Genomic DNA, 23,281 nt, shown 5'->3' on the forward strand with positions numbered 1-23,281 from the left:
ATATTATAAGGCAGGAAAAAGATTATTCTATTGATTATGAGTGGCTTTTCTAAACCAGAAATACTGCAGGCATTCAGAAAGCTTTAGAATGATTGGTGCCACATTGGCCTGTATGTTAATGCTGCTTCTTTTGTATCTTACTCTGTCTCTCACAATCTGGACCTTCTTATAATGGCTGCCTGTGCAACAGTTCCCTTTGCTGATGGTCACAGATTCTGCAAGGCCTTAGTTGAAATGAGCTTCAGCATGCTCCCATTTTTGTTTTAAAGCTGTGCTGAGATTGAACTATAATTAAATCGGCGGTCGGGAACGGAAATGGTTGTAAATGCAGCATCTCTTTTCTTGCATGCACTGGGGTAACACAAAAGGCCAGCTGCCGAGTATAAACGTAAATGTAGATGAAAACTCTGAGAATCTCTATGTAAGATGGGACCTTCAGACTGCAGCTTCCTGCTCCCATGTGCTCAGGCTACTCACCTAAACTTTCCTACCCCTTCCCCACCTCCACCTCGTTTTTCCACAAAACAATTCAGGCTGTCACTGACCTCTTCCTGTCCCTGAAAGTATCAAACTTTCCTATTGTCTAATCTTGACATCAGTCCCAGCAGCCCCCTGTACAGTAATGTCGAAAAATTGATGTAACCACTTGAGCAGATATGAGCTGAAAGTCAAAAACTAAGTAAGTATGTACAAACTAGCAAAAGCTCTCACTCTTCCACAGAGACTTTTTTCCCTGGTGGGACACATTATACATTGGTGAAAACAGACACCAGTGATATTCAAACCTCAGGATGATTGTTTCGATAAATGACAGCAACAGCTAATGGAGAAGAGATGGCTGAGAGGGGATATGAGAGGTCTACAAAATCCTGAAAGGACTTGAGCAGGTTAATGTACATCGGTTATTTACTCTCTCAGATAATGGAAGGACCGGGGGGGGGGGGGGGGGGTTGTCACTCCATGAAGTCAGCAAGTAGCTCATTTAAAACAAATCGGAGAAAATTATTTTTCACTCACACATAGTTAACCTCTGGAATTCATTGCCAGAAGATGATGTTATGGCAGTTAGTGTAATTGGGTTTAAAAAAGGTTTGGATAAGTTCTTAGAGAAATCCATAAACTGCTATTAATCAATAAGGAATTGTAGCTTGGGATCTATTTAATGTTTGGGTACTTGCCAGGTAGTTTGTGACTTGGATTGGCCACTGTTAGACACAGGATGCTGGGCTTGGTCTGACCCAGTATGGCACATCTTATGTTCTTAGTCTAGCCAAGTCTTAATGCATAGTCCTTGGCTTCCCAACCTACAATGGTGACCAAACTTATCTCATGCATGCTCACTCTGAATATCCTAAAAACCCGATTTACTGTGGTGTCACCTGGACATGTTTGGGAAGCCCTGGCTTATCACTGTGCAGTAAGTGACCAACTAAAAACCGGTAAACCAAGCAGACATGGCGTGAAGTCACACGAGGTAAAAATGGATCTCTGTTTCACAGTGACTTCTATTTCATCGTTTCAGTTGTGAAAAACAATCCCCCATGTGCTTTCAACTCAAAATGTTAAATCCAAAAGCAGAGTATGACTCATCTGAGGACAGAGTGCAGGCTCAAGGAGGAATACAATTTAAAAAAAAATGTAGCTGAGCAGTGGCCATCTTTGAAGATTACAGTGCAAACGCTAGCAATAATGGTAAAGCACTACTGGTCATTCAGCATACGTTTAATATATGGGTGCACAGTATGGGACAATTCCTGATTTATGGCTTATGTAGTATTTGAGAGAGACTCTGATTTAGGACCACGTCTAACCAAGTTACACTGCAGTACAGAACCCAAATTCAAATACCATCTTTGTGGTGTTGGCTTTTCATCCTTCTGAGGTAGATAAAATGAGGACCAGTTAAAACCAGCTATCAGTAATGTGTCACCTGTCTACAAAATGACTGAGATCTTAGGCTGCAAGCTACACTCTGTAAGTACAAAAATTTATTTTTTCTTTGTTATGATTACTGTTGCCAGAACAGTATACGGGAAGATCCTCTTTCTGCTGCTAAGCTCTTTCCACTAGGAAAAAAAAAAAACAAACCATCTGTCACATATTCTAGGTAAGTTTTGTATTTTGCTGCACAGCTAACGGTAGCTAAAACACTACCTTTTCTTGAATCACCACCGTGGCAGTAGTAAACAGAAGTGGTTAAGATGCTGTAAATTAGGTCGTAACAAAAGAAGGTCGGCAGCAGGATAAAAGTGAAGTAAGGCACAATGATCCTTCTCAACCTAAGGCAATGCATGGCCTGCCAAGATAACATTTCAATTATCAGAACAGTGGGAGAAGAATTTAACTTGTCACATGATTAAAAGGTTCAGTGTTCACAGAATCTTCCACAGCGGTGAGCACTGGCTGTTCCTGGGTCCCACGGACAGCAGTCCAGCTTCTGGTCGTAGAGACGGAGAAGCCCTTTTCCTTTCAGTGGAGTTGGGTGTCCAGGTCGTATTTTTCACAGAACTTGTCTGTAAATGGGATGCAAGTCAAATATTCACACCACTCACACTTGATTGGGTAAAAATAAAACAAAACTACCAGACCTGAGAAAAGGCCAAAAAATATGAGCAGGAAGATGATGATTTGGCAGCGTTTCCGGTACAAGTCAAACTTCCCGAAACTAATGTAGGGCAGGAAGGCAAAAGAGAGGAAGAAGCCACTGATGAAGCCAGAGATGTGGGCAAAATTGTCAATCCAAGGCAGGAGGCCAAACGTGAAGAGGAAGAGCACGACCGTCAGCAGCTTAAAGAAGGCCCTCCAGGGACTCGCCAGGATCTGCCAACTCTGGAAGAGCTCCACAAACAGACAAGCCAAAATTCCAAACTGGGATCCGGCAGGACCGACCTTCCGGGGAAAAAACAAAAAAAAACAGAGTCGTGTCAACCTGGGACAAAGTTTCACACAGCTGGTTATTATTTTGCTACTTTTGCAGTGCTTTGGAGAGGTTACTGAACGTCATTGGCGGTGTTAAAAAAAGGTTTGGACAAGTTCCTGGAGGAAAAGTCCATGCATGGTTAGTAGCCGGGTACATTGCGGAAAGCCAGCACTTATGTCTGGGCATCAGCAACGAGGACTGGCTCCTTGGGACCCGGCTTGGGGCCAGGATGCTGAGCTTGATGGGCCAACTCAGCATGGCATAGCCTATGTGCAGTTGGTTCCCTTTCTTTTCATGAGAAACCTATACTTAATGCACATTACAGGGCATGAGTCGCATACAGTACGTAGCAATATATTCTAAAATGCGTCATCATAAAACAGCAAGTTAACACGTCATCATCCCAAACACAATACTACAGCATAAAATCCAGGCTCTACCCTAAATATGTCACTTAACTCCACCCTCGCTCTCACTAGAGAAGAGAAAGCCAAAAGGCCAACTCAAACTAAATCAACAATGAGCAATAGTCTGAACCATTTCATTACACACACACACACACACACTCTCACTCTCTCTGGAATATGAACAGCCCGTTTCCACAGTACAAGGAAGAACATGAAAACTATGCACTTACGTGGACTCTCTAGCACTTTTCAAAGTTACCCTATTGAAAATGACCTCAGCTTTATCATTTTCAACAGCGTAATGTGTAGGACCCACAGTGGACCCTCCTCAACGGTGCATGTTAGGGGAAGTTAATGTGCCTCCAGATCATAAAACACAAACGGATTGAACCTGACCCAACTGCTTTTATCTACATATTGGAAAAAAAAAAAACACTTCTCGAAAATCAGTCCACTGCTCTCCCCAGCCTGTATCTCAAAGACTGATCTGAGAGGACATATAAAAGCAAATTTTTAAACCTTTACTAGGAGTGTAATTGCCAGGCTCAGCCTGGAAAAGAATTTGGAGCATGCCCTTACCTCTGCTCTGTAAGGCAGGAATATGGCACTGGTGAGGTTGCCAGTGATTCCACTGAGAATGTAGATAATGGAAATGCGGTGCCAGCCCGCCAGCTTCTCCAGATCCCGCAGAATTGTCATTTGAAAGCAGACAGACACCAAGCAGTGCAGGATCCTGTGGGAAAAATCCCATATATTAGACCACATGAGTGACAGGAACATAATACCAGGGTCTGTCAATGGGGGAAGTGCAGCCAGTCCTGGTTTTACCCCACTGAACATAAGCACATAAGGTATGGCATACTGGGTCAGCCCAAGGGTCCATCAAGCCCAGTATTCTGTCTCCAAGACTGGCCAATCCAAGTCACAAGTACCTGGCAAGTACCCAACCATTAAATAAATCTCAAGCTACTATTGCTTATTAATTAATAGCAGTTTATGAATTTTTCCTCTAGGAACTTATCCAAATCTTTTTTAAAGCCAGTTACAGTAACTGCTGTAACCACATCCTCTGGCAATGAATTCCAGAGCTGAAGTATGCAATGAGTGAAAAAAAAACATTTTTTCGATTTGTTTTAAATGAGCTACTTGCTAACTTCATGGAGTGCCCCCTGGTCCTTCTATTATCTGAGAGTGTAAATAACCGATTTACATTAACTTTTTCAAGTCCTTTCATGCTTTTGTAGACCTCTGTCATATCTCCCCCGTCCATCGTCTCTTCTCCAAACTAAACAGCCCCAACTTCCTTAGCCTTACCTCATAGGGCAGCCGTTCCATGCCCCTTTATCATTTTGGTCGCCCTGCTCTGCATCGGATTCCAATTTCCCAATTGACTTCGTAAGAAGAGCAGGCCTTTTGCATGCAGTGCAGTAAAAACAAAATTGGCTCGGCCTCTTCCCACAGACATGGAGCCATATGGTCACACCCTTTCTATTCACAGTACTGCAAGCTCACTTCCAGGCAGCCAGGACTTTAGCCAACCTATTTTCCTGGCCAGCGCAATGAATGATCATGTGGCATGAGGGGGCCGGGACATGGCACTATATGGAATTTCTGTATTGCACGCACCTAGCATGAAAACTAACTTATCATTGGCCTTGGTTCTTGATATGTGCCACTGTCTTGAAACATAAACCTGCTGACTGCCATCACCAAGAGGGAACCTCATTCAATACAGCGCAAAGAAAAGAACTCACCCGGCGTGAAGGAACAAAGACAGCCACATGCGGTAGAACTGATCCGGGACTTCGGGATTCAAGAAGGGCAGCAGTCCGCACACATCGTCCATACAATGTACCTGCAAGTGCAAGCCAACAGGCTTAAAAGCCTCTCTCTGGAAAATGGGTTTCTTCCCAGCGCAGACTGCACGACAGCAAACATCTCTTAAACTTTGGACGCCGGCTGGTCAAAAATACCAGGCCAAGAGAGCCACTTTTGAGGGCAATTTTCAAAGCCACTTGCCTGGGTAAAATTGGCTCAGAAGAAAATTGCCGTCTTCTGCTAAGTCTGTATGGGCTCTCAGAGCACGCGTATTTTTTTAGTGAGGCTAAAAGGAGGCGTTCCCAGGGGCACATTCAGGTTGGGGGAGGAGTTCCCATGCATGTTCTCATCTGCCCACACAAATAGTAGGTGCAATACATGAGGGCGCTATGAAACCTGACCGGAATATACACAGGCTAAAAATACTCACCATAGACCTCAAGATCATTTTTGTTACTTTAGAGTTTGTTTGTTTTTTTAAACTTTGGCGGCTTTATCCTGCTCCAATGGCACCATGAGCCTGCAACTGCAACAACTGGGGGAATTTCTCCGATTTATTCCCCTCCTGTTTCCTCCTCCCTCTGCTTCCATCTAGCTTAGCCGTAGTTTTCTGGCTGAGCCAAATGATCTGCAGTTCCCCTGAGAACCAGCTACATGTGCATTCTCGTGCCCTCCAGTAGGTGTCACTCTTGTGCAAAGGCTGTGACTCCCAGCCCTGCAGCATTTCCAACTACAGGAGTGAATGGAAAAAATGTTTTGTTTGGGTTTTCATTTTTTCTTTTTTTTTGGGGGGGGGGGGGGGGTGTTTGTTTCATTTTACTTAGCAGCACATTAAAATGACAAAAACAATACATTTACGAGCCAATTCAGTAAAGTGCGCTGGGCCATGTGCATTGTTCAACATGCATTTGGCCGTGTATTTTTGAGTGGCGTCTAGTACCCCTTATGCTGTAAGGGTTTAGCGCCTCAAACGCGTGGCCAAACCCCCTGAAAACAAATAGCGCTCAACACATACAAATGCATGTTGTCGAGCCCATTAGTCATTCACCCGGGATTCAAAAAGTAAAATGTGCGGCCAATCCTGAAAAGTGTACAGAAAAGCAGAAAATACTGCTTTTCCATACACCCTCATACTCAATATCCTAGCGATATTAAGTCGGAGGAACCAAAAATATAAAAATAAAATTTAAACATTTTTAAAAATGTGCTGTCCGGTTAGGAGAACGGACGCTCAATTTTACCGGCGTCCGTTTCCCTAACTGATCGCCGTCAGTGGGTTCAGAAAACAGACGCTCATAAAATTGAGCGTCTATTTCCTGAACCCGCTGACAGAGCCACCTCTCCTGGGCCAAGGAGGCACTAGGGGTGTGTAATCGCCCCCAGCACCTCCTTTTAGTGCGACCCCTCATTTAAATATAGGATTGCGCACCCAGGAGAGATGGCTGGGCGTGCGTTCCGAGAGTGGGCGCTCAACACGAAGCACCCATTCTCCTGTGATCTTTATTGAATTGGCCCGTTAATTCTTTGTGTCGTTCTGGATTGGAACAGGCACAAATCAAAACAACAAATGTAGTTGACATCTCCCTGTTGTTTTACGATGGCAGCACTTCCCTGTACTGAACCCCCGCAGCACTTCCCTGTACTGAACCCCCGCCAGCCCTGGATCCAAGAATGTATTTATTTATTTTATTTATTTAAACAGTTTTTATATACCGTTGATTAGACAAAGTCCATCTCTACGGTTCACAATTTCTACATTACAATAGTATAGAGAGAAAGGAAAAATTACAATTTCTCATAAATATAAAATTCACTAAAAGCAGTAAATTAATTAAAACTTCTAAAATAGCTTGGATCTCCCCCGTCCTACAGCGGCTAGGCCATAGGGCCAAACCCATTAAACTGTTTTCAACATTTAAGCTCCTAGTTTGCTGAATAAGAGTTTCCATTAACTCCCAACAAGCTCTGTGGATTGTCAACATTCAAATCTCTGAAAAACCATAAGCTCTAGTCATGGTGCACTGGGTTCCTGGGGGCATTTACCTTCTGCATCTTTGAGGAAGCGCTTCTCATACATTTATCTTCTACCTATTCCGCATTAAAACATAGACAATCATAGCAGGCTACACTAACAAAGGCTTGTTCAAATAAATACGCTTTCAACAACTTGTATACCTCAGATTAGTTCCTGCACTGCAGTTGGATTGAATTATTATTCAACATTCTAAGATTAAGGTGGATTATTTGACAACTATTTTGAAGAATTTAACAATAAATGGGGAAGTATGAGAGTACGTTACACCAGTTTTCAAAGTGAGGATATGCGTCTGCTTTTGCTGCAGGTAGAAAGCACCCAGGAACATCTGCCCCTGCTTTTTGCATGGAAAGTTACCCAGGTAGATTTGAAAATGCAATCTGTGCAGGCACTATTTTCTTACCTAACCAAAACGAGCTCCCAGGAATCCCTCAGCTAAATGCAGTGAAATGTTTGCATGCTGTGGGATACTGCAAGCATTTTTAGCTGTCCTGAGGGACAGCAATTTTCAGTTGGCTGATTCGCATGCATAAATTGCTAAATTAATTTGAAAATTGTCCTTGTGCACAGAATTTGTAAAATCTTTCGTGCAAATGTTTTTTGTTTTTTTTATAGAAACATAGAAATGACGGCAGAAAAAGATCAAATGGCCCATCCAGTCTGCCCTGCAAGCTTTCATACTTATCTGTTACTCTGACCGCTGAGGTCAGGGCCCTTATTGGTAACTTTTTGGTTCTAATTTTCCTTCCACCCCTGCCATTGATGTAGAGAGCAGTGCTGGAGCTGCATCAATGTGAAGTATCAAGCCTAATTGGTTAGGGGTAGTAACCGCCGCAATAAGCAAGCTACTCCCACGCTTATTTGTTTACCCAGCCTGTGCAATTCAGTCCTTGTTGGTTGATTGAATATGAATCCTCTTTTCTTCATTCCCCCCTGCCATTGAAGCAGAGAGCTGCTTGGATATGCATTGAAAGTGAAGTATCAGGCTAATTTGGTTTGGCCCAGAGTATCCCCGGGATGGTTAATGCTTGCTAGGGTCCACATTACAATGAAACTGTGCCTTCTGCTGGGATTCCCTGTCTAAGTGAAGTTTTCATAAAACAGCATAAACTACCTGTGAACAGAGAGTTGCCTCTTCATGGAAATACCCTTTCATGAAGTCGCAATATTCCCTGGATGATATTTCACACCTTCAGGAGAAAACACAAAGTGCAGTGAATAATAACATGATCTGGAGACTGTGCAATTGTTGGGGGGGAATTTACAATGGAAAAACTCTAAGCTGCTTCAAATCTCTTTCACCCTGGTGCCCAGACAATAATTAATTGCAGACCAGAAGCAGCTTATTTAGAGACCAGAAGGCCAATATTCAAAACAGCACTTAGCCGGCTAGGATAAGCAGGTGCCACTTAGCTGGAAGTCAGGGGCAGGGAATGGATGAATCAGGTTGGCTGGAGAAGTTAAGCAGATAACTCAATGTTCAGAGTTAGTTGACTGAATTATCTGGTAGGGCCATCGGGCTGTCCTAAAATTAGCCGGTATAACTTTATCCGGCTATCTTTAAAATAGCTGGGCGTGTTCAGCGATGCAGCTGTACCACTAAATATACTGCGCTATTTAGCCAAATATTTTTATCCAGCTAACTGGCACAGCTGTGTGGCGGCTGAATATGGATCTCCACATATAATCAGTCTTTAGCACCCTGATGATGATGATCAGCACAGCAGTACCCTGCTTTAGATGCAGTCATAACAGGGGGAGTGACTAAGCATGAGGATCTTTCAAAAGCCATACTTTATAATGATGACATTTTTACTGCAGGTGTTAAATCATCTCGGGCACAGTCTCTGTAATCAGCATTTTTTAATGCAAGTTAACTCTGGGTCTGTGTGTCCCACAATTCCCAGCTAAATGATATAAAATCCCAGCTTTGCAATACTGTATGCACAGCAAATCAGGAAGAGAGACCCTGAAATGAGATCAAAAGAGGAAGCAATGGAACAATGTTGGCCAACTAAAAACGTATCTAACAGCTGCACTTCTCTCGCAGCCCAGTCCGAGTTACACGATCCTTTCTTCGTCTATTAGGCAGTGGCAACGCAGCAGTGTTTTAACAGAGAAACGGCATCGTCTCCCTGCCTGAGGGCACAGCAGAGCTCACCTTCCTTTCGTACCGATACAGCAGGGCCTGCCTGTGATAACACAACCCATGTGAAGATGGTTTGGGTAATTGCCTCCACTGGTTTTGGTGCAGATCTGAACAGGAGCAAAAAAAAAAAAAAAAAGGAGGGTTAACCCCATGTAAAATGATTCCCCCCCCCCCCCCCCCCACAATGGTTGCTAAAAGCTAGGGCAGAGCTTCCCAAATCAGTCCTGGTGACCTCCCCATAGCCAGGCAGGTTTTTAGGATATCCACAATGAATATGCATGAGATAGGTTTGCATACATTGGAGAGAACCTGCCTGGCTGTGGGGTTTCCAGGACAAGTCTGGGAATCGTACTGATCCATGTTAAAAGGTCAAAGTTCAACCAGTCCTGGTTTTCCTCCTGGTGCATCCGTGGACGTCCATTTCCGGATTCTTAAAAATGCAGGGACTAATGGCAAAAGCAGAACTGGCTCAGCTTGTCCCTTTTCTATCTATCTAAAGTTGCCCTCCATAGACACTGCGGGCTGGGGTGGCCGATACTCAAACCCTTGGCCAAGTGCAAGAGGGACACTTACCGGCCATTTTGTGATATCATCAGGCCACTCGTGTGGTTCTTGGGAGGCCGGCTCATTGCAGAACCTGCAGGCAGAGAGACAGAGCAAGCGGGTCATCAGCTGCCTGCTGCGATCATCCCCTTATCCGTCTTTAGCAATGACACTGGCACGATTCGTAATTCCGGAAGTAAAACAGCAGTGCATGGGAAAATCAAAAACTGCCTGGGAAGGGCAAATCTCACTAGGGCCATGCACAGAGAGCAGAGCCATCCAGGTTTGGGCAGGGGAGGGGGGGGGAATAACGGGGAATGTAAAAGTGGGCAGCCGGATCAAGAAAAGATAAATAAAAAATATGGACGGCAAATCCTTTCGTTTATGCTTCCTCCCGCTAATCGTCCGCCAACGGAGCTGCACAGTCAGGTTAGGCGCACAGGCTCGTGTATGTCCTGTGACATGAAGACGAGGCCATGCTGCTGGTCACGTCATTCTTCTGAATAATCATTTCGGGCCGCCGGTAAGGGCAACACGAATCTCACAAAATCCTGCGGCGGTGCGACAGACTTCTGGCAGTTTTAAAGGGCCTGTGCCGAGCGAACGAGTAACCTAAACAGAACCCCCAAGGGTTCGGGCTTAGGGCGGCGCTCTTATAAGAAGCCCACAGTCCATAATGACAAAACATCAGTCAGAAAAAGAATTAAAGATCAAAACTACAGTAATACTTTCTGCGACAGAGTCGTGGTCGCGGGCTGTAAATGCCTTCGGCTGCCTTGGGATTTGCCTCCCAGCTGCATCTCCCAGTATAACTCCAGTTTATAAACGCATAGCTGGGGGGGGGGGGGGTGTGTCACTGACCTACCTGGGGTCCTGATGGCAAACTGACCCGGACTGGCGTGCGGTTTTATTCCCTATCAGGGGATGATCATGAAAAGGCCACTTCACCCACACAGCAAGCGTTGACTGGAGAAAGAAAAGAAATCAATGTAATCTGTCACCTCGCAGACATGCATAAGATAAAATAGTACAGTAGCCATCAGCAGACAAGGAGGACCCTGGCCCATCCAACCAGCCCACTTTCGTTCCAGGCAACTCTCTCACTAGAGACCTGGCAAGTCTCCCTCACGAGCCCATCTTAAAATGCAATCTCACTCTTGCCCTGAACACTGACGCTGCATTATCCAGGCTGACCTTCCTCCTTCAATGTCACTCCTAGGGGCTCTTGGTAACTCCTGGTAATGGCAACGGGTGGGGAGGAGTCAAAGAGAGCAAATCCATCAGGTCAGTAATGTCTGCAGCCTTTGGGCTTTTAATCCAGCACTGGGTTAGATGCTTCCCTATGTAACTTTCTAACACTAAATTGGACATCACAACATTAACTTTCACCCGCGTCATCAGCTTGCTTTGCTCAGCATCAGCAGCGTACCTTGGGGTCACCTAAAACCCCAAACTCACATGCATGGCCGAAGTCTTATTGGTCCGAAATTTAGAAGTAATTTGGCTTTAGAAGAGGAAGCGATGATGATATGTTGATAGCATTATAATAATTATGAGAACTTGGGACATCTTATCAAGGGAAATCCTAACCCGCTCGTCAGAAAAACATCCCTGAGAGAGACTCTAGCAAGCAGCCTTGGGCCCTGACTGATGTGTCATCAGGTTGTAGGTTAACCTGTGCGTATGCAAATTATTCCACACCTGGGTCCACTGTATGTACATTTGGGGTACATTTTTAAAGGCCCACATGGGTGTCCATGTGTGTGCGGTTTCCGCGCACGCACATGGATGCACCGACTTTATAACATGCGCGCGTCGCGGCAACACGATCAGGCCTTTGCCCAGTTCCTTCCCAGTCCACTCCAATTAAGGAGTGGACTGGGAAGTGAACTTCCCCGTCCCCCTAACTCATCTTCCTCCCTTTCCCCCCCTCTCCACGCCGACCCCCTGAACTGACCCTACCTACCCTATTTTTTTTTTTTGTTTTAAAACTTTACCTGCTCCTTTGAACAGAAGTTGTGTGTGCCAGCCGGCTGCCGGCGTGCGCTTGACCAGGAGACAGCTCAAAATGGCACTGTCCCACTCCACCCATACCCCGCCTCCAGCCCACCCCTTTTCAACAACCCAGAACATCTGCTCGTACCGGGAGACACAAGTGGCCAGGCCATTTTGAAAATGCGTTCGGCGCGCTCGGCCCGGCCACACGCGTATCTCACGGTATTTGCTCACGCTGGGTTTTGAAAATGTATACATTAATCTCCATCCCTCTGTTTGTTTGGCAACATGAAACTTAGACCCCCATGTACAACAGTCAAAGACCAGAAATTTCCATATCTTCCCTAATCCCCCCACTTGTCATGTCTTACTGCCTTAAAGATGACCATGAAAACTCTGTCCATTGACCGTAATGTGTTATGTGATCTGCAGAATATAAGATTTAATAAATAATCAAATTCAAGGTGGGAGAATAATCATATTATGATTTGGACCTCATTAGAATTGCTTAATCAGCAGAAAAAGGAAATAAAGTGACTTATCCAAGGTCGCGCAGAAAGCCAAGGAGAGAGCGACCAAAGCCCCCGCAATCCCCAGGTCACACGGTTTGAGTTTCTCTTTGAGGGATGGGTAAGATTGCTGCAGTTCGGGTTTCTCGTAGAGTGGGTAGGATCGCCAGGTATATTTATCTTCACTCAGATATTCAGCCTTATGTAGCCAGCTAACTGTGCAGCTGAATATCCGGCTAGATCTGTCCTCTCAAAATTTGAGCGGATGGAGACTGGCCTGCCATTTGCACGGCCAGGGTTAGCCAACTAAATTTAGCCGCTTATTGCCAAGTACCCTGTTAACGGGCTGAAACTGAAAAGCCCGCCCACCCTGCTATTTTTCTGTGACTTGAGATTTTACCTTCTCAAATTTAGCCGGTCAAAGGGGCCACATTTTTAACTGGGTAGATTTATCTATAGCCGATTGTAGCCAGGTAAATCTCCTGAATATTGGCCCCTATAGGTCCTGGACTCACCGAGCATTCTTCCTCCGAGGTCTGCACGCAGCCAGACTTGTCATTGCGGACACAGCAGGCCGTGTGCTTCTCTCTCTCTCGCTTCATCTGAATGAAACTGTGCACCTGCTGATCCTGCCTCATGCACGGAGAAAACTTGGCACCAAGGTGTATTAGCGCTTCCTGGAAATTAAAAAAAAAAAAGAAAGAGTCTCATTAGAAATGTAAGATGTGCACACAAATTCACAAAGCAATAAAACATTTTTTTAGAAAGCACTGTAAGGCTTGGGTTTTTAACCTTGCTTTTAACTAAATGTTGGTACTGCTAATTGCCTGCCAAGCTTGAATTGATAAAGGTATTGGGAATTATCTGGTTATGTCACATTGGAATTGTTCATGGATCGTACAATCTGATTTCATATTACTTGGGTTATTATATTTTAATGTTTTGGGGACGGGGGGGGGGGGTTGTGTTCTCTGCCCTGAGCCTATGGGATAGGTGACTGATAAATCCAATAAATAAACTTCTACGACACTGTTACAAAATGTTAAGAAAAATTATAAAAGACCAAGAGCCCTCTGTGGGCATCTTGAGAAAGAGAGTAGTAGAGGACCGATCTCCTCGCACAGCTATAGGGCAAGAAGGAAAGCGTCATGCTCTCCATAAAGCAGGCACTTTAAGAAGGCTGGACAATCCCATCGCTCAGGGCTGCCCGCACCTACATTCAGTTTCAGTATCAGCAGGCACCGTGATGGGATGGATCCCGACCTGCGGGAACATTAGCAGGGCCCCCATCAGGGCTCCATTGCATAGATTCAGGGCACCAGGGGAGGGTACCTGACATTAACACATCCCACCTCTCCCACCATCCCCAATAGCATCTGCTCAAGGACAGCCTCAGATCAAACCCATTTACCTGTTATAACTCAACATTTATTTGCCAGAAAGACAAATGTCAGAGATCCACATTCAGGCATCACTGTGGCTTGGTTCTAGACTTAAATCTTTACAGCCTACAGGTTCTGAGCTTCACGGTATGTCTTATAAACGTTGCCACTCCAAAACTCCTGCACTGTCGGACTGGCGAGGGTGGAGCACATGGCTACCTCAGCCGCACCAAAAGTTGGAAGCCTGATTCAGCCGAATGTTGCTGACTCTGGAAACTTACAAAGGAACTCGGCAACTGTGCTGATGGATTCATCAACAGATCTCAGGGCTTTTAGCTTCAGCGACACTTACTACAAAAAGCTGCCAACTGGGAGCTCCTGAGTTTGCCCTTGTGAGGGTTGTGGTGGCTTGGGACCACTGATCCGGAACACGAGTCAGCAGCTCCAGCCCTTGAGAGCTGCAGACTGGTCTAGTGTTCAGCCCAACCAAAATATGCAAATGAAAAAAGGTTCGTAGACCACATAGATGTAATCATGTCCAATAAATATTCATTGCAGATGCCCTGAAAACAAGACCTTAAAGACGAGCATTGCCCTAAACCTTGGGTTAATAGTCTGAAATCTGAGTTCCACCGCTGAAGCTGCAGTGTGACTTGTAGCTACGGGCTAATCAGAGGCTTGTTAATAAACAGAACAGCCAGTGGAAATGTGGGTTACTCTGGGTGATGAGCCTCAGCCCTCCACAAATGCACGCAAACAGAACATTAAGCAGAATTCCAGTCACTAAGAACGGCTAACACGGCAGATGGTCATGTAATACCGGGGACAACTTACAGAGCTTGGTCCAATCCAAAAGTTTTCCTGTTGGACATATTTGACGTTTTCATAGATGCCTCTGTTTCGTAGTACCTAGAGCAAAAGACAGACGTTTAAAGTCCAGTGTTTGTCTATAGCGTACTGTACTAGTTTCTTCATGGGCTGGTGAATGGCGCAGGCGCACCACACCCCTCCTTCACAGGGGCCCCGTGCTGCCAGTCTTCTTCTCAGCTCGTGCTGCCCGCCAGCTGATCACTTGTTTTCTGGCTGGCGCAATTGGCTTTTTCATGCCAACTCCTTCTGGGAGGTGAGGCCTGTGAGCGGGTGGTCCCCACGGACCCATCCTGGTGTGCTGCTGCTGCTGCCTCCCTCGTCCCCAAATCGCCCCACGTCCTACACACTTTGCCCCCTATCACCTCCCCTCCACCTGAAAAGGCCCACACGATTCACAGAAACTGCTGGTTTTGGCAGAGACTGCTTGCCTTACCATACACTGAGAATTAATGTTTATTGCTCAGCCAGGCGAAGGTACCCAGCCGGCTAGGCAACTAGATTTAAGAAAGCAGTTCTCTTCAGGATCTTGTGAGCCACCGGTGGATCTGGTATCCAAGATATCCACAATGAATGTTTGTGATCTATGAGCAAGCTAATTTGGATACGTTGGTTATCTTTAAAACCAGACCCGTCTAGTGGCTCACCAGAACAAGTGATCTAGAATAGGGATCTCTCAATCTGGACCCTGAGGGCCACAAAGAGGTCAGGATTTCAGGATTTCCACAAGGAATAAGCATGAGATATATTTTCATGCAATGGAAGCAGACTGTGCAGCTCTAACTCGGGCATTTGTTTTATTGTGGAAATCCTGAAAAACAGATCAATCTGTGTGTGTCTGCCCGTGAGGATGGGGTCTGGGGACTCCTGAATTAGAACAAAGTGCCATTATTCTGGGCAGAGAAGTCGGAGCAGTGCAGCTTTAGCGCCTCAGCCCTGGCCACGAGGAAGCTATCGGTAAATACTGGCTCAGACCTCCCGCCCATAGGGGATGGAGAGAATCAAGGCATGTGTCCATGTCACCGGTACTAAACAGACTCCAGACGTGACTTCCAAAGAACACGACAGAACCGAGGGAGACACAGCAGGATGGCTTTCCCATATTTAGTAGGTGGCGTTTTCTTGTGTGGTAGCTCCAGTTATTTATTTTTCACTTCTTCAATGGCGTGATTCATCCTGACACAGAATGTATTTATTTATTGAAAATCTTTTCTATACCGTCACAACGGTATCTATCATGTCACTTAGATTGAAAATGCTCCCTGCAGTTGTCTAGCACTACAGCACAGCGCTATCCCATCCTCAAAGGGTTGCAAGTTACTTGTCTCTAAAAATTGGGGGGGGGTGATCTTCTCAGTGCCACCTATTTGACCGCCCTCAAACCCGTTTGCTAAGCCCACACCAAGGAGGAGCGTATGAGACTGCCCTGTGTGACAGTGCCAGCAGGGGGGTAGGAGTACTATTGGGTGGGGGTGGGGGGAAGAGATCGTCTCTCGGCACGTTCCAATTTATGGCAAAACCTTTCAAACAGAAAGTTATTTTACAAAGAGTGGAGGATGCTGCAGGGGCAGCATTAATGGGAGAAGAGGATCCCAGTCATCACACAACTGTAATGTCTCTGGGTGGGGATTCAATTCTGAGTTATAGATGGAGAATGAAGGGGCCTCACCGGAACCTTGAAGCCTCGGGTTTGGACCTCTTGACTGTGAGCAGCGATGGGACAGGTTCCAAGTAGGCTCATTAGCTTAGCCCCCATACAATAGAAAAAGGGGACCACGTTAGCATCAGTGCGAGCATTTCCGCCCAGCCAGCTTTTTGGGACTGATTAAACAAATACTTTCCAAATACCCAAATACCTAAAACATTTACTCACTGAATCTACAGTTTCATGTTGTGAAAATCCAACAGGTGCAAATCCATAAATACACACAGCCAGGATCGTGATCAGGGAGTGCACGAAAGTTATCCAGTACGTGAAGAAGGGCCTGGAAGAGAGGACGGCACAGAGGAGTTAGCCCACTTAAGCCCCTCCATCTACTCTCCCCACTTTCACTAGCTGGTCAGATTTAGCCACTTTTAAAGAGGGAATTCCCAGGGTCAGGGTGGGAGGAGACATAGATGGGAGTAAGCTGTACATAATTGAATCTTCAAACAACACACACACAGTTTCCCCCACAGAAAGAGTGGGCACAAACCAGGCGGTTACTTTTGTACCCATATTAAGTGCAAGAGAATCTAGGCAGGCAGTTTCTCTTTGAAAATCCACTTATACTTACGCAGGTACACTGCTACCTGTGTGCCACACCGCTAGGTGGGCTTAATGAAACTTCTCTCCTTCAGGGTCAGGACTTGAACCTATGACCCTCGGGTTCATACTGATGCTAAAATGCAGGCTGCTTGGATGGCACAGTTCTCTCCGGCTGGAAAGCCAGAAGCATCAAAGCTACAGTGGGAAGCTTACTACACCAGCACCAGATTACAAAAATAGGGTCACCGAGTGACTCCAGCAGAGACAGTTCAGGCCTTGTGCCATTTCACACGGATTAACTGGTAGTCATACTGCCCTTACAAAAATCAGAGCAAACCCCAGGCCTGGGGATGCAGCAGAGGCAGTGTTCACAGCCCCCAGGGTGCAGGGAGGGAGTCCTGTCGCAAGGGAGGGCGATCCCTGGTGGCAGAATTTAGAGGTGCTCGGCTCTAGGCCTCAGGACCAGTGTGGGGGTGGGGGTCGATCTATTAAAATAGAGAAAAAAAATCCCCAAGTAAGCAGGGTTCCCAACCGGCTCCAGATTTTCAGGACAGGTTGATCCAATCCTGGTTTTACTGCCCTGCAACTCAGGTACTTAGAGAGTCTTGATTTTCCTGAGGGAATGCAAACGGGCAATCAGAACAAGTCCCAGCATGCAATGGGGTAAAACCAGGACTGGATCAATCTGTCTTGAAAATCTGGAGCCGGTTGGCAACCCTACCAAGCAGCTGTGGATTAAGTCTCACGGTGCAAGAATCTCAGTAGTGATTCTGAATGAGCAGAAAGCAAAAGGTAAAAGAATAAACTACCGGGCCTAAAAAGAAACCTGCACATGCAATGGGGAAAAATTAGGAGTGGTTTAGCCTGCATTTGATGGCCTAATGGCCCCCGTTCCTTTAACTGCCCCTGTTTACCTGTGATCATCCATGTCTTCTATCTGCCTCTTCACGTAGCTGTCTATGCGCTTGCGATAGGTCCGGTTGGTCAGCTTGCCCACCATTCCCAGTCCGTACGGCCTCTTCTCCTTGGCGAAGAGTTTCTTCACGGGTATGGCGATGCGCTGCCCTCGCTTCTGTGCATTCATGCTGATCACTTCCTGGCGTAACCGAACCTTCGGCTGCGGCAAAGTTCCTTCCCGGGGCTTGCGCCATCCTCTTTCCAGCGGGCTGAAATGGAAAGGCAGCTCTCACTGACCGTGTCTGCCGAGGGGCTGGCATCCCAGAAACGGCCGCAAACAACAACCACCAGGAAACGTCGGTTATCTCCCATCACTCGCTGTACAAATAATTCTGCTGTTTGCAGAAGAAATACATGGTGGCAACATTTCGATAACAGCGGAACTGTAGCCCTCCCCGCCCGACTCCCCCCCCCCCCCCTGCTTCTCAGGCTGAATGGACGCGTTCACAGAGAGATCGGAAACCGAGGCATCCGTCGGCCGACTGAGGGGATTGCACCAGTGCAGAAATTCAAAGGAAGCCGTCCACCTCAGCCACTGCCTCAAGTGATACTGGGGAGGGGGGGAACTAAGAATAAGGGGGGAAAACCCCCAGTGAGTCACAAATGAAGCCCCCATCGACTTCCCGAATAAATATATGCTGTGCTGTTCTCGTACCCAGGCCCAGACTTAGGAAAGAGAACTACCCAGCGCACCAGATTTTGAAGTCGCCAAACATCCAGGCCAAAGATAGGCCCTGCTTCTGCTTGCGTTAGAGCAAAGCTCCGGCAGAGCTTTAAAGGGGCAACGCCATGGCACGCTGCCTATGGATGCCAACATCTTAAATCCTTCCCTGCTCGTACCCTGCACTTTATCAATACGTGGTCTGGTTCACAGCCCCCCAGGCAGAAGGGAGTCCCAACCATTGCTCAACAGCACCACCTACTGGCCGGACAGAGGGTGTCCATGGACCGGGCCCTTTAGGGAGCTGCGGTTTGTGGCCCTTGGCCAAGGGCAGTTACGGTAACAGCTGGGCTAGGTGAGGGAATTTATAAAATGGGGAACCCACCCTCTCTACCCCTGGTAAACGAAGGTTCATGACAACACAGCCCAATAGAGACAGGTTCTGATGGAGCTGGGAAACCAAAGAAGAAGGCGAAAACTGCAAGGTCAAAACAAAAAGCACGCGGTCTATCTCGGGGAGGGCAACATTCAAAAGCTGTCTGAAAATTGCATCTCCCCCCCCACCCCCCCCCCACTTTCCCCGAGTAATGCCCAGGGATCAACAACATGCGGGATTTTACCCACCGGAAAAGCAGTCTCAGAGACGGGGTTAGGACGGGGAGGCAACAGCCGCACGCAGGGGAAAAGTTTCAGCAGAAGAGGCAGGTTCGGACCTCTGCGGGTCCTTTTTCAAAGGGAAAGCCTGCTTGCCCTCTCCTTTCAGACGGGCAAAGTCCGTGGGGGAAAAGCGCCCGCAGGCTTTGCAGCTACGCACAAAAAACCTGGAAACTCGCCCTCCCGGGATGCGCACTGGCCTTCCACGCGTGCCGTCTGTCTCACGCGGCAGGGGCCACCGCCGGCTTTAAAAGCAGCGCCGGCCGCACGACTTCTGTTTTATTTCTCTTTCAGCCCCCAGCCCCGCGCTCCACCTCTGGGAGCAGCAGCAGGAGGCTGCCAGGGGCAGAGGAACCCACTCGCAAGGCGTCCCGAATCTTTGGCAGGCCATTTCCTGTCTGCACACCCCCACCAGGGACGAGGGAAAAAAAGTCTTTGACATTGTCACTGAAGTGTGTCTTTGGTACCGTGCAGCTCAGCTGCAACGCTACAACAGCCCAGGGGAGACATGAACAGAACCAAACTTGAACTTGACCTTAAACAAAAGTGCAAAATTATAATAATAATAATAATAATAATAATAAACTGTTGCAGCTTGATGTTTCATGCAGACCAGAAAAGTGCCCAACAGCCTTCACTCACTAGAAGTAGCTTCCATTAGCACTGCTTTTACCAGTGGGCGTGTACCGGGCTACTGCATAGCACTATGCAATTTATATTTTTACTTTTTCCAAAAAATGTAAGTATTTCCACAAAGAAACGCTTGCTAAAGAAAAAAAAAACACAACACCTTGTTTCCAGTTTCAACCGAAGAAAAACTAATTAGCAAGTAATTTACAGCCCAAGTGACCAATAAGAAAAGTGCCTAGACAATGCTGGCCAAGAACTGGTTATTTTGAATCACTACAAAGAGGCGATATTAATAAATAGGCATTAGCTGTAACAAGAGGAATATTCAGTCTTGTCTTTCTTTTACTTTCCAGTCTTAGCACTGTATTTCTTTTTCACAGAAACAGTTTTCAGAAACAATCAAGGTTGCCACCTCACTCAACTCAAGCTGAGGGGACTGACATGCAAGCAGTGTGGTTCTGATTTTGAAAGTAGGACTACACCTCCATGCATGCAACGGGGCAAAACCCGGTTAGCATCAGTCACTTCAGCTTGACCTAGATGAAGTGGGAAGTCTGGCAGGGATACTGAAAGCAGAAAACTCAGTACCAGGGCTTGTGCTCCCCCCACCTGCGTGAGACTTACATCAGCAAGTGACTCCTCTCAAGTTCGCTTCTGTCTAAGGCACCGCCTGTCATTTCAGGTTGATCCTCCGCTTTCAGTTCAGACTCCTTAATGGCGGCCTCCGAGGGAGACTCGAAGACCTCATCGGGGTAGGTGGACAGTTCCTCGTGCAGCACTCCTTCCTGACCAAAGAAAGCACGGAGCAGTCACATCCCACGATCTCCACGCAGTTATCAAAGAGAAGTGAGTCAAGGCCATGCTACAGGAGCAACAGGGAGAAAGAAGCGTTCTAATCTAATCCATGTATTTCACTTCCGAGTCTGAGTTGTACAAACAGGGGGACGTGCTAGAGCATACAACATGTTATCAGCTCATTGTGTATATCCACGGTCAGTGCAGATGTGAGACATCTGGGCTCTGCAAGAGAGTGCTGGCAGCCAGGGGCTATGGCCAAATATTCATGGCCACAGCAAAAAGTAAGCTTCTCGCTTTTCTGGAAATAACTGCAAAAACCAGTATACCTTTGCAAATGCTTCCGGCACACATCCAAAGAAAAATGTATTTTTGACATGAACTAGAAAAAAATGAACAAAATTTTGTGGGGTTTTTTTTTTTACAGTGTTCACAAATAGCCCCCTGATTTAAAAAAAAAAAAAAAAATAGCCAGAATACTACACAGCAGGGCTAGCCCTGTGGTTCAGTCAGGGCTAGTTGGTCCTGGGCATGTCACGGAGGTGGCGCTCTCAGGACTGGGGAGAGGGGGGAAGGAAGATAGCTGCAGCCACACTGGAAGCCCCCACCCACCCACCAACCAACCAACCGGCAGTGCCGAGGGTGTGCTGCCAAGGTAAGACCATTTATTTATTTATTTATTTAACATTTTTCTATACCGAACTTCATGACAAGCTTCATATCAGGCCGGTTTACATCAAACTTAGGGGTTAACTTAACAAAACCATATAACAAGAAGGCCGAGGCGCAGTTACAAATAACAGGGAGAATGAACTTGGGGGCTAGAGTAGCCAGGAAATAAAGGACAGAAAAAACTGGAGAATGAACATGAATGAATATACAATGGCTGGGTCGGGCATTTAGTCTGTTGAGCTAAATGAAAGAATTGTTGCAATGTTAGGCTTAAGGGAAGGCTTGGACGAAAAGCCAAGTCTTGAGTTTTTTTCGGAAGGTAGTCAGGCAGGGTTCTAGTCTTAGATCAGTCGGCAGGTTGTTCCAGATGATGGGGCCAGCTGTGGAGAAAGCCCGTTCTTTCATGGAGGTTAGTCGAGCGGATTTAGTTGGGGGAACTTGAAGGGTTCCTTTGTGTGCCGCTCTGATGGGTCTTGCAGATGTGTATAGTTTGAGTGGGAACTGAAGGTCTAACGGAAGTTGGTTGTGTATGGATTTGTGGATAATGGTGAGTGCTTTGTGCAAGATTCTGTATTTAATAGGTAACCAGTGTAGGTTTCTAAGTATAGGGGTGATGTGAGTTCTCCGGTTAGAGTTGGTTAATATCCTGGCTGCTGAGTTCTGGAGCATCTGTAGTGGTCTAGTGGCAGAGGTCGGGAGTCCTAAGAGGAGAGAGTTACAGTAGTCGGTTTTGGAGAATATTGTTGACTGAAGGACCGTTCTGAAGTCCTGGAGATGGAGGAGGGGTTTGAGTCTTTTCATTACTTGTAACTTAAAGAAACAATCCTTCGTAATATTGTTGATTGATTTTTTTAGGTTTAAATGGTTATCAATGGTGACTCCTAGATCTCTAACTTGAGTGGTCTGAGGAATAGAGGTTGTCTGATCATGGCTGGTAGAATGGTCGGAGGAAATGAGAAGAATTTCTGTTTTGGTTGCATTGAGGACCAGGTTCAGGCTTGTGAGTAGGTGGTTGATGGACTTGAGGCAGTTATCCCAGAAGGTGAGGGTCTTTGGAAGTGATTCTTTTATAGGGATCAGAATCTGAACGTCGTCAGCATATAAGTAGTGAATGAGGTTAAGGTTTGTGAGGAGCTGGCAGAGGGGCAGTAGGTAGATATACCATCTGGGGAAGAGGTGGGCTGGCATACATCAAACGTTATGAAAGGAGCAAAAATGTGGGGGAAAAAACCCCAACCACTTCCGAATGGGGATATTGTACCGTTCTCTGCCTTTGGCATGGAATTTCTCCCTTTAAAGCTCATAGCAAATAGTTTTGTGAATATGAACATTTCACAGATCATTCACAAAATGAAAAATGTCACCTTTCAGGTTTGATGCCCCCCCTGCTCACCGCAGGATCCAGCTTCAGAGGAGGCCTCTGTTTATCGTGTGTTATAGGTGTACAGGAGAAACAGGGGAACCCTCGCCCCCACACACACACACACAGACAAAGACAAAATACCAGCGCTGTTTCTCATCGCTGCTTCTGACACACTTGCAAAGATATGGCGGGCTTGCACAGATATTCCTCCGACAGGTCACGTGATTAGTCTCTCTCACACATGGCATCATGAGGATACCCAATCTGCTTAATTCAATTAGTAAAACCCTCTTATTCACAGCAAAATGACAATTTAGCAGAAAAGAGGAAGGGAAACCTTACGTCAATGAGAGAAGAACCGAAAGGGATGCGTCATTTCAGTTTTTGACTGATAAGAGTAATGTAGCTGCCATGTTAGTCCACTTGGATACATAGAAATACAGCTCGATACGTTTTCGGTGATACCTTTTCTATTGGATTACCTTAATACAGACCAACTGATAAAGGGAGCGCGGCTCCCGAAAGCTTAGTCATACAAGTATTCCCTATTCAAGTTATCGCGTGAAAGAGGAGAGATTCCAAGAGACCGGTGAAGAGCAGATTTATTTATTTATTTATTTAACTTTTTTTTTTTATATACCGAGGTTCTAGAGACAAAATCACTAAGCACTTCGGT

At 46.2% G+C, this 23,281-nt stretch overlaps 1 protein-coding gene across 5 annotated transcripts in view; it reads right to left on the bottom strand.

Annotated features, from left to right (window-relative positions):
* Positions 1-1,485: 1,485 nt before the first annotated feature.
* Positions 1,486-23,281, bottom strand: part of RHBDF1 (rhomboid 5 homolog 1) — a 266,445-nt gene continuing 244,649 nt past the window's right edge. For 3 of the 5 annotated variants that reach the window (XM_029576830.1, XM_029576833.1, XM_029576832.1), the window contains 13 exons: positions 20,400-20,560; positions 17,788-18,039; positions 16,499-16,610; positions 14,593-14,667; positions 12,892-13,053; positions 10,738-10,838; positions 9,903-9,966; positions 9,342-9,436; positions 8,295-8,370; positions 7,189-7,233; positions 5,082-5,182; positions 3,907-4,060; positions 1,486-2,889 (listed from right to left, as the gene is read on the bottom strand). In XM_029576830.1, coding sequence (XP_029432690.1) covers positions 2,470-2,889; positions 3,907-4,060; positions 5,082-5,182; positions 7,189-7,233; positions 8,295-8,370; positions 9,342-9,436; positions 9,903-9,966; positions 10,738-10,838; positions 12,892-13,053; positions 14,593-14,667; positions 16,499-16,610; positions 17,788-18,039; positions 20,400-20,560 — 1,818 coding nt within the window. In that variant the 3' untranslated portion in view covers positions 1,486-2,469. The remainder of the gene's footprint in view (positions 2,890-3,906; positions 4,061-5,081; positions 5,183-7,188; positions 7,234-8,294; positions 8,371-9,341; positions 9,437-9,902; positions 9,967-10,737; positions 10,839-12,891; positions 13,054-14,592; positions 14,668-16,498; positions 16,611-17,787; positions 18,040-20,399; positions 20,561-23,281) is intronic. The other 2 variants (XM_029576829.1, XM_029576831.1) reach the window with 1 other exon arrangement.

This window comes from Rhinatrema bivittatum, chromosome 14, assembly GCF_901001135.1.
Source record: "Rhinatrema bivittatum chromosome 14, aRhiBiv1.1, whole genome shotgun sequence".
Lineage (NCBI taxonomy): Eukaryota > Metazoa > Chordata > Amphibia > Gymnophiona > Rhinatrematidae > Rhinatrema > Rhinatrema bivittatum.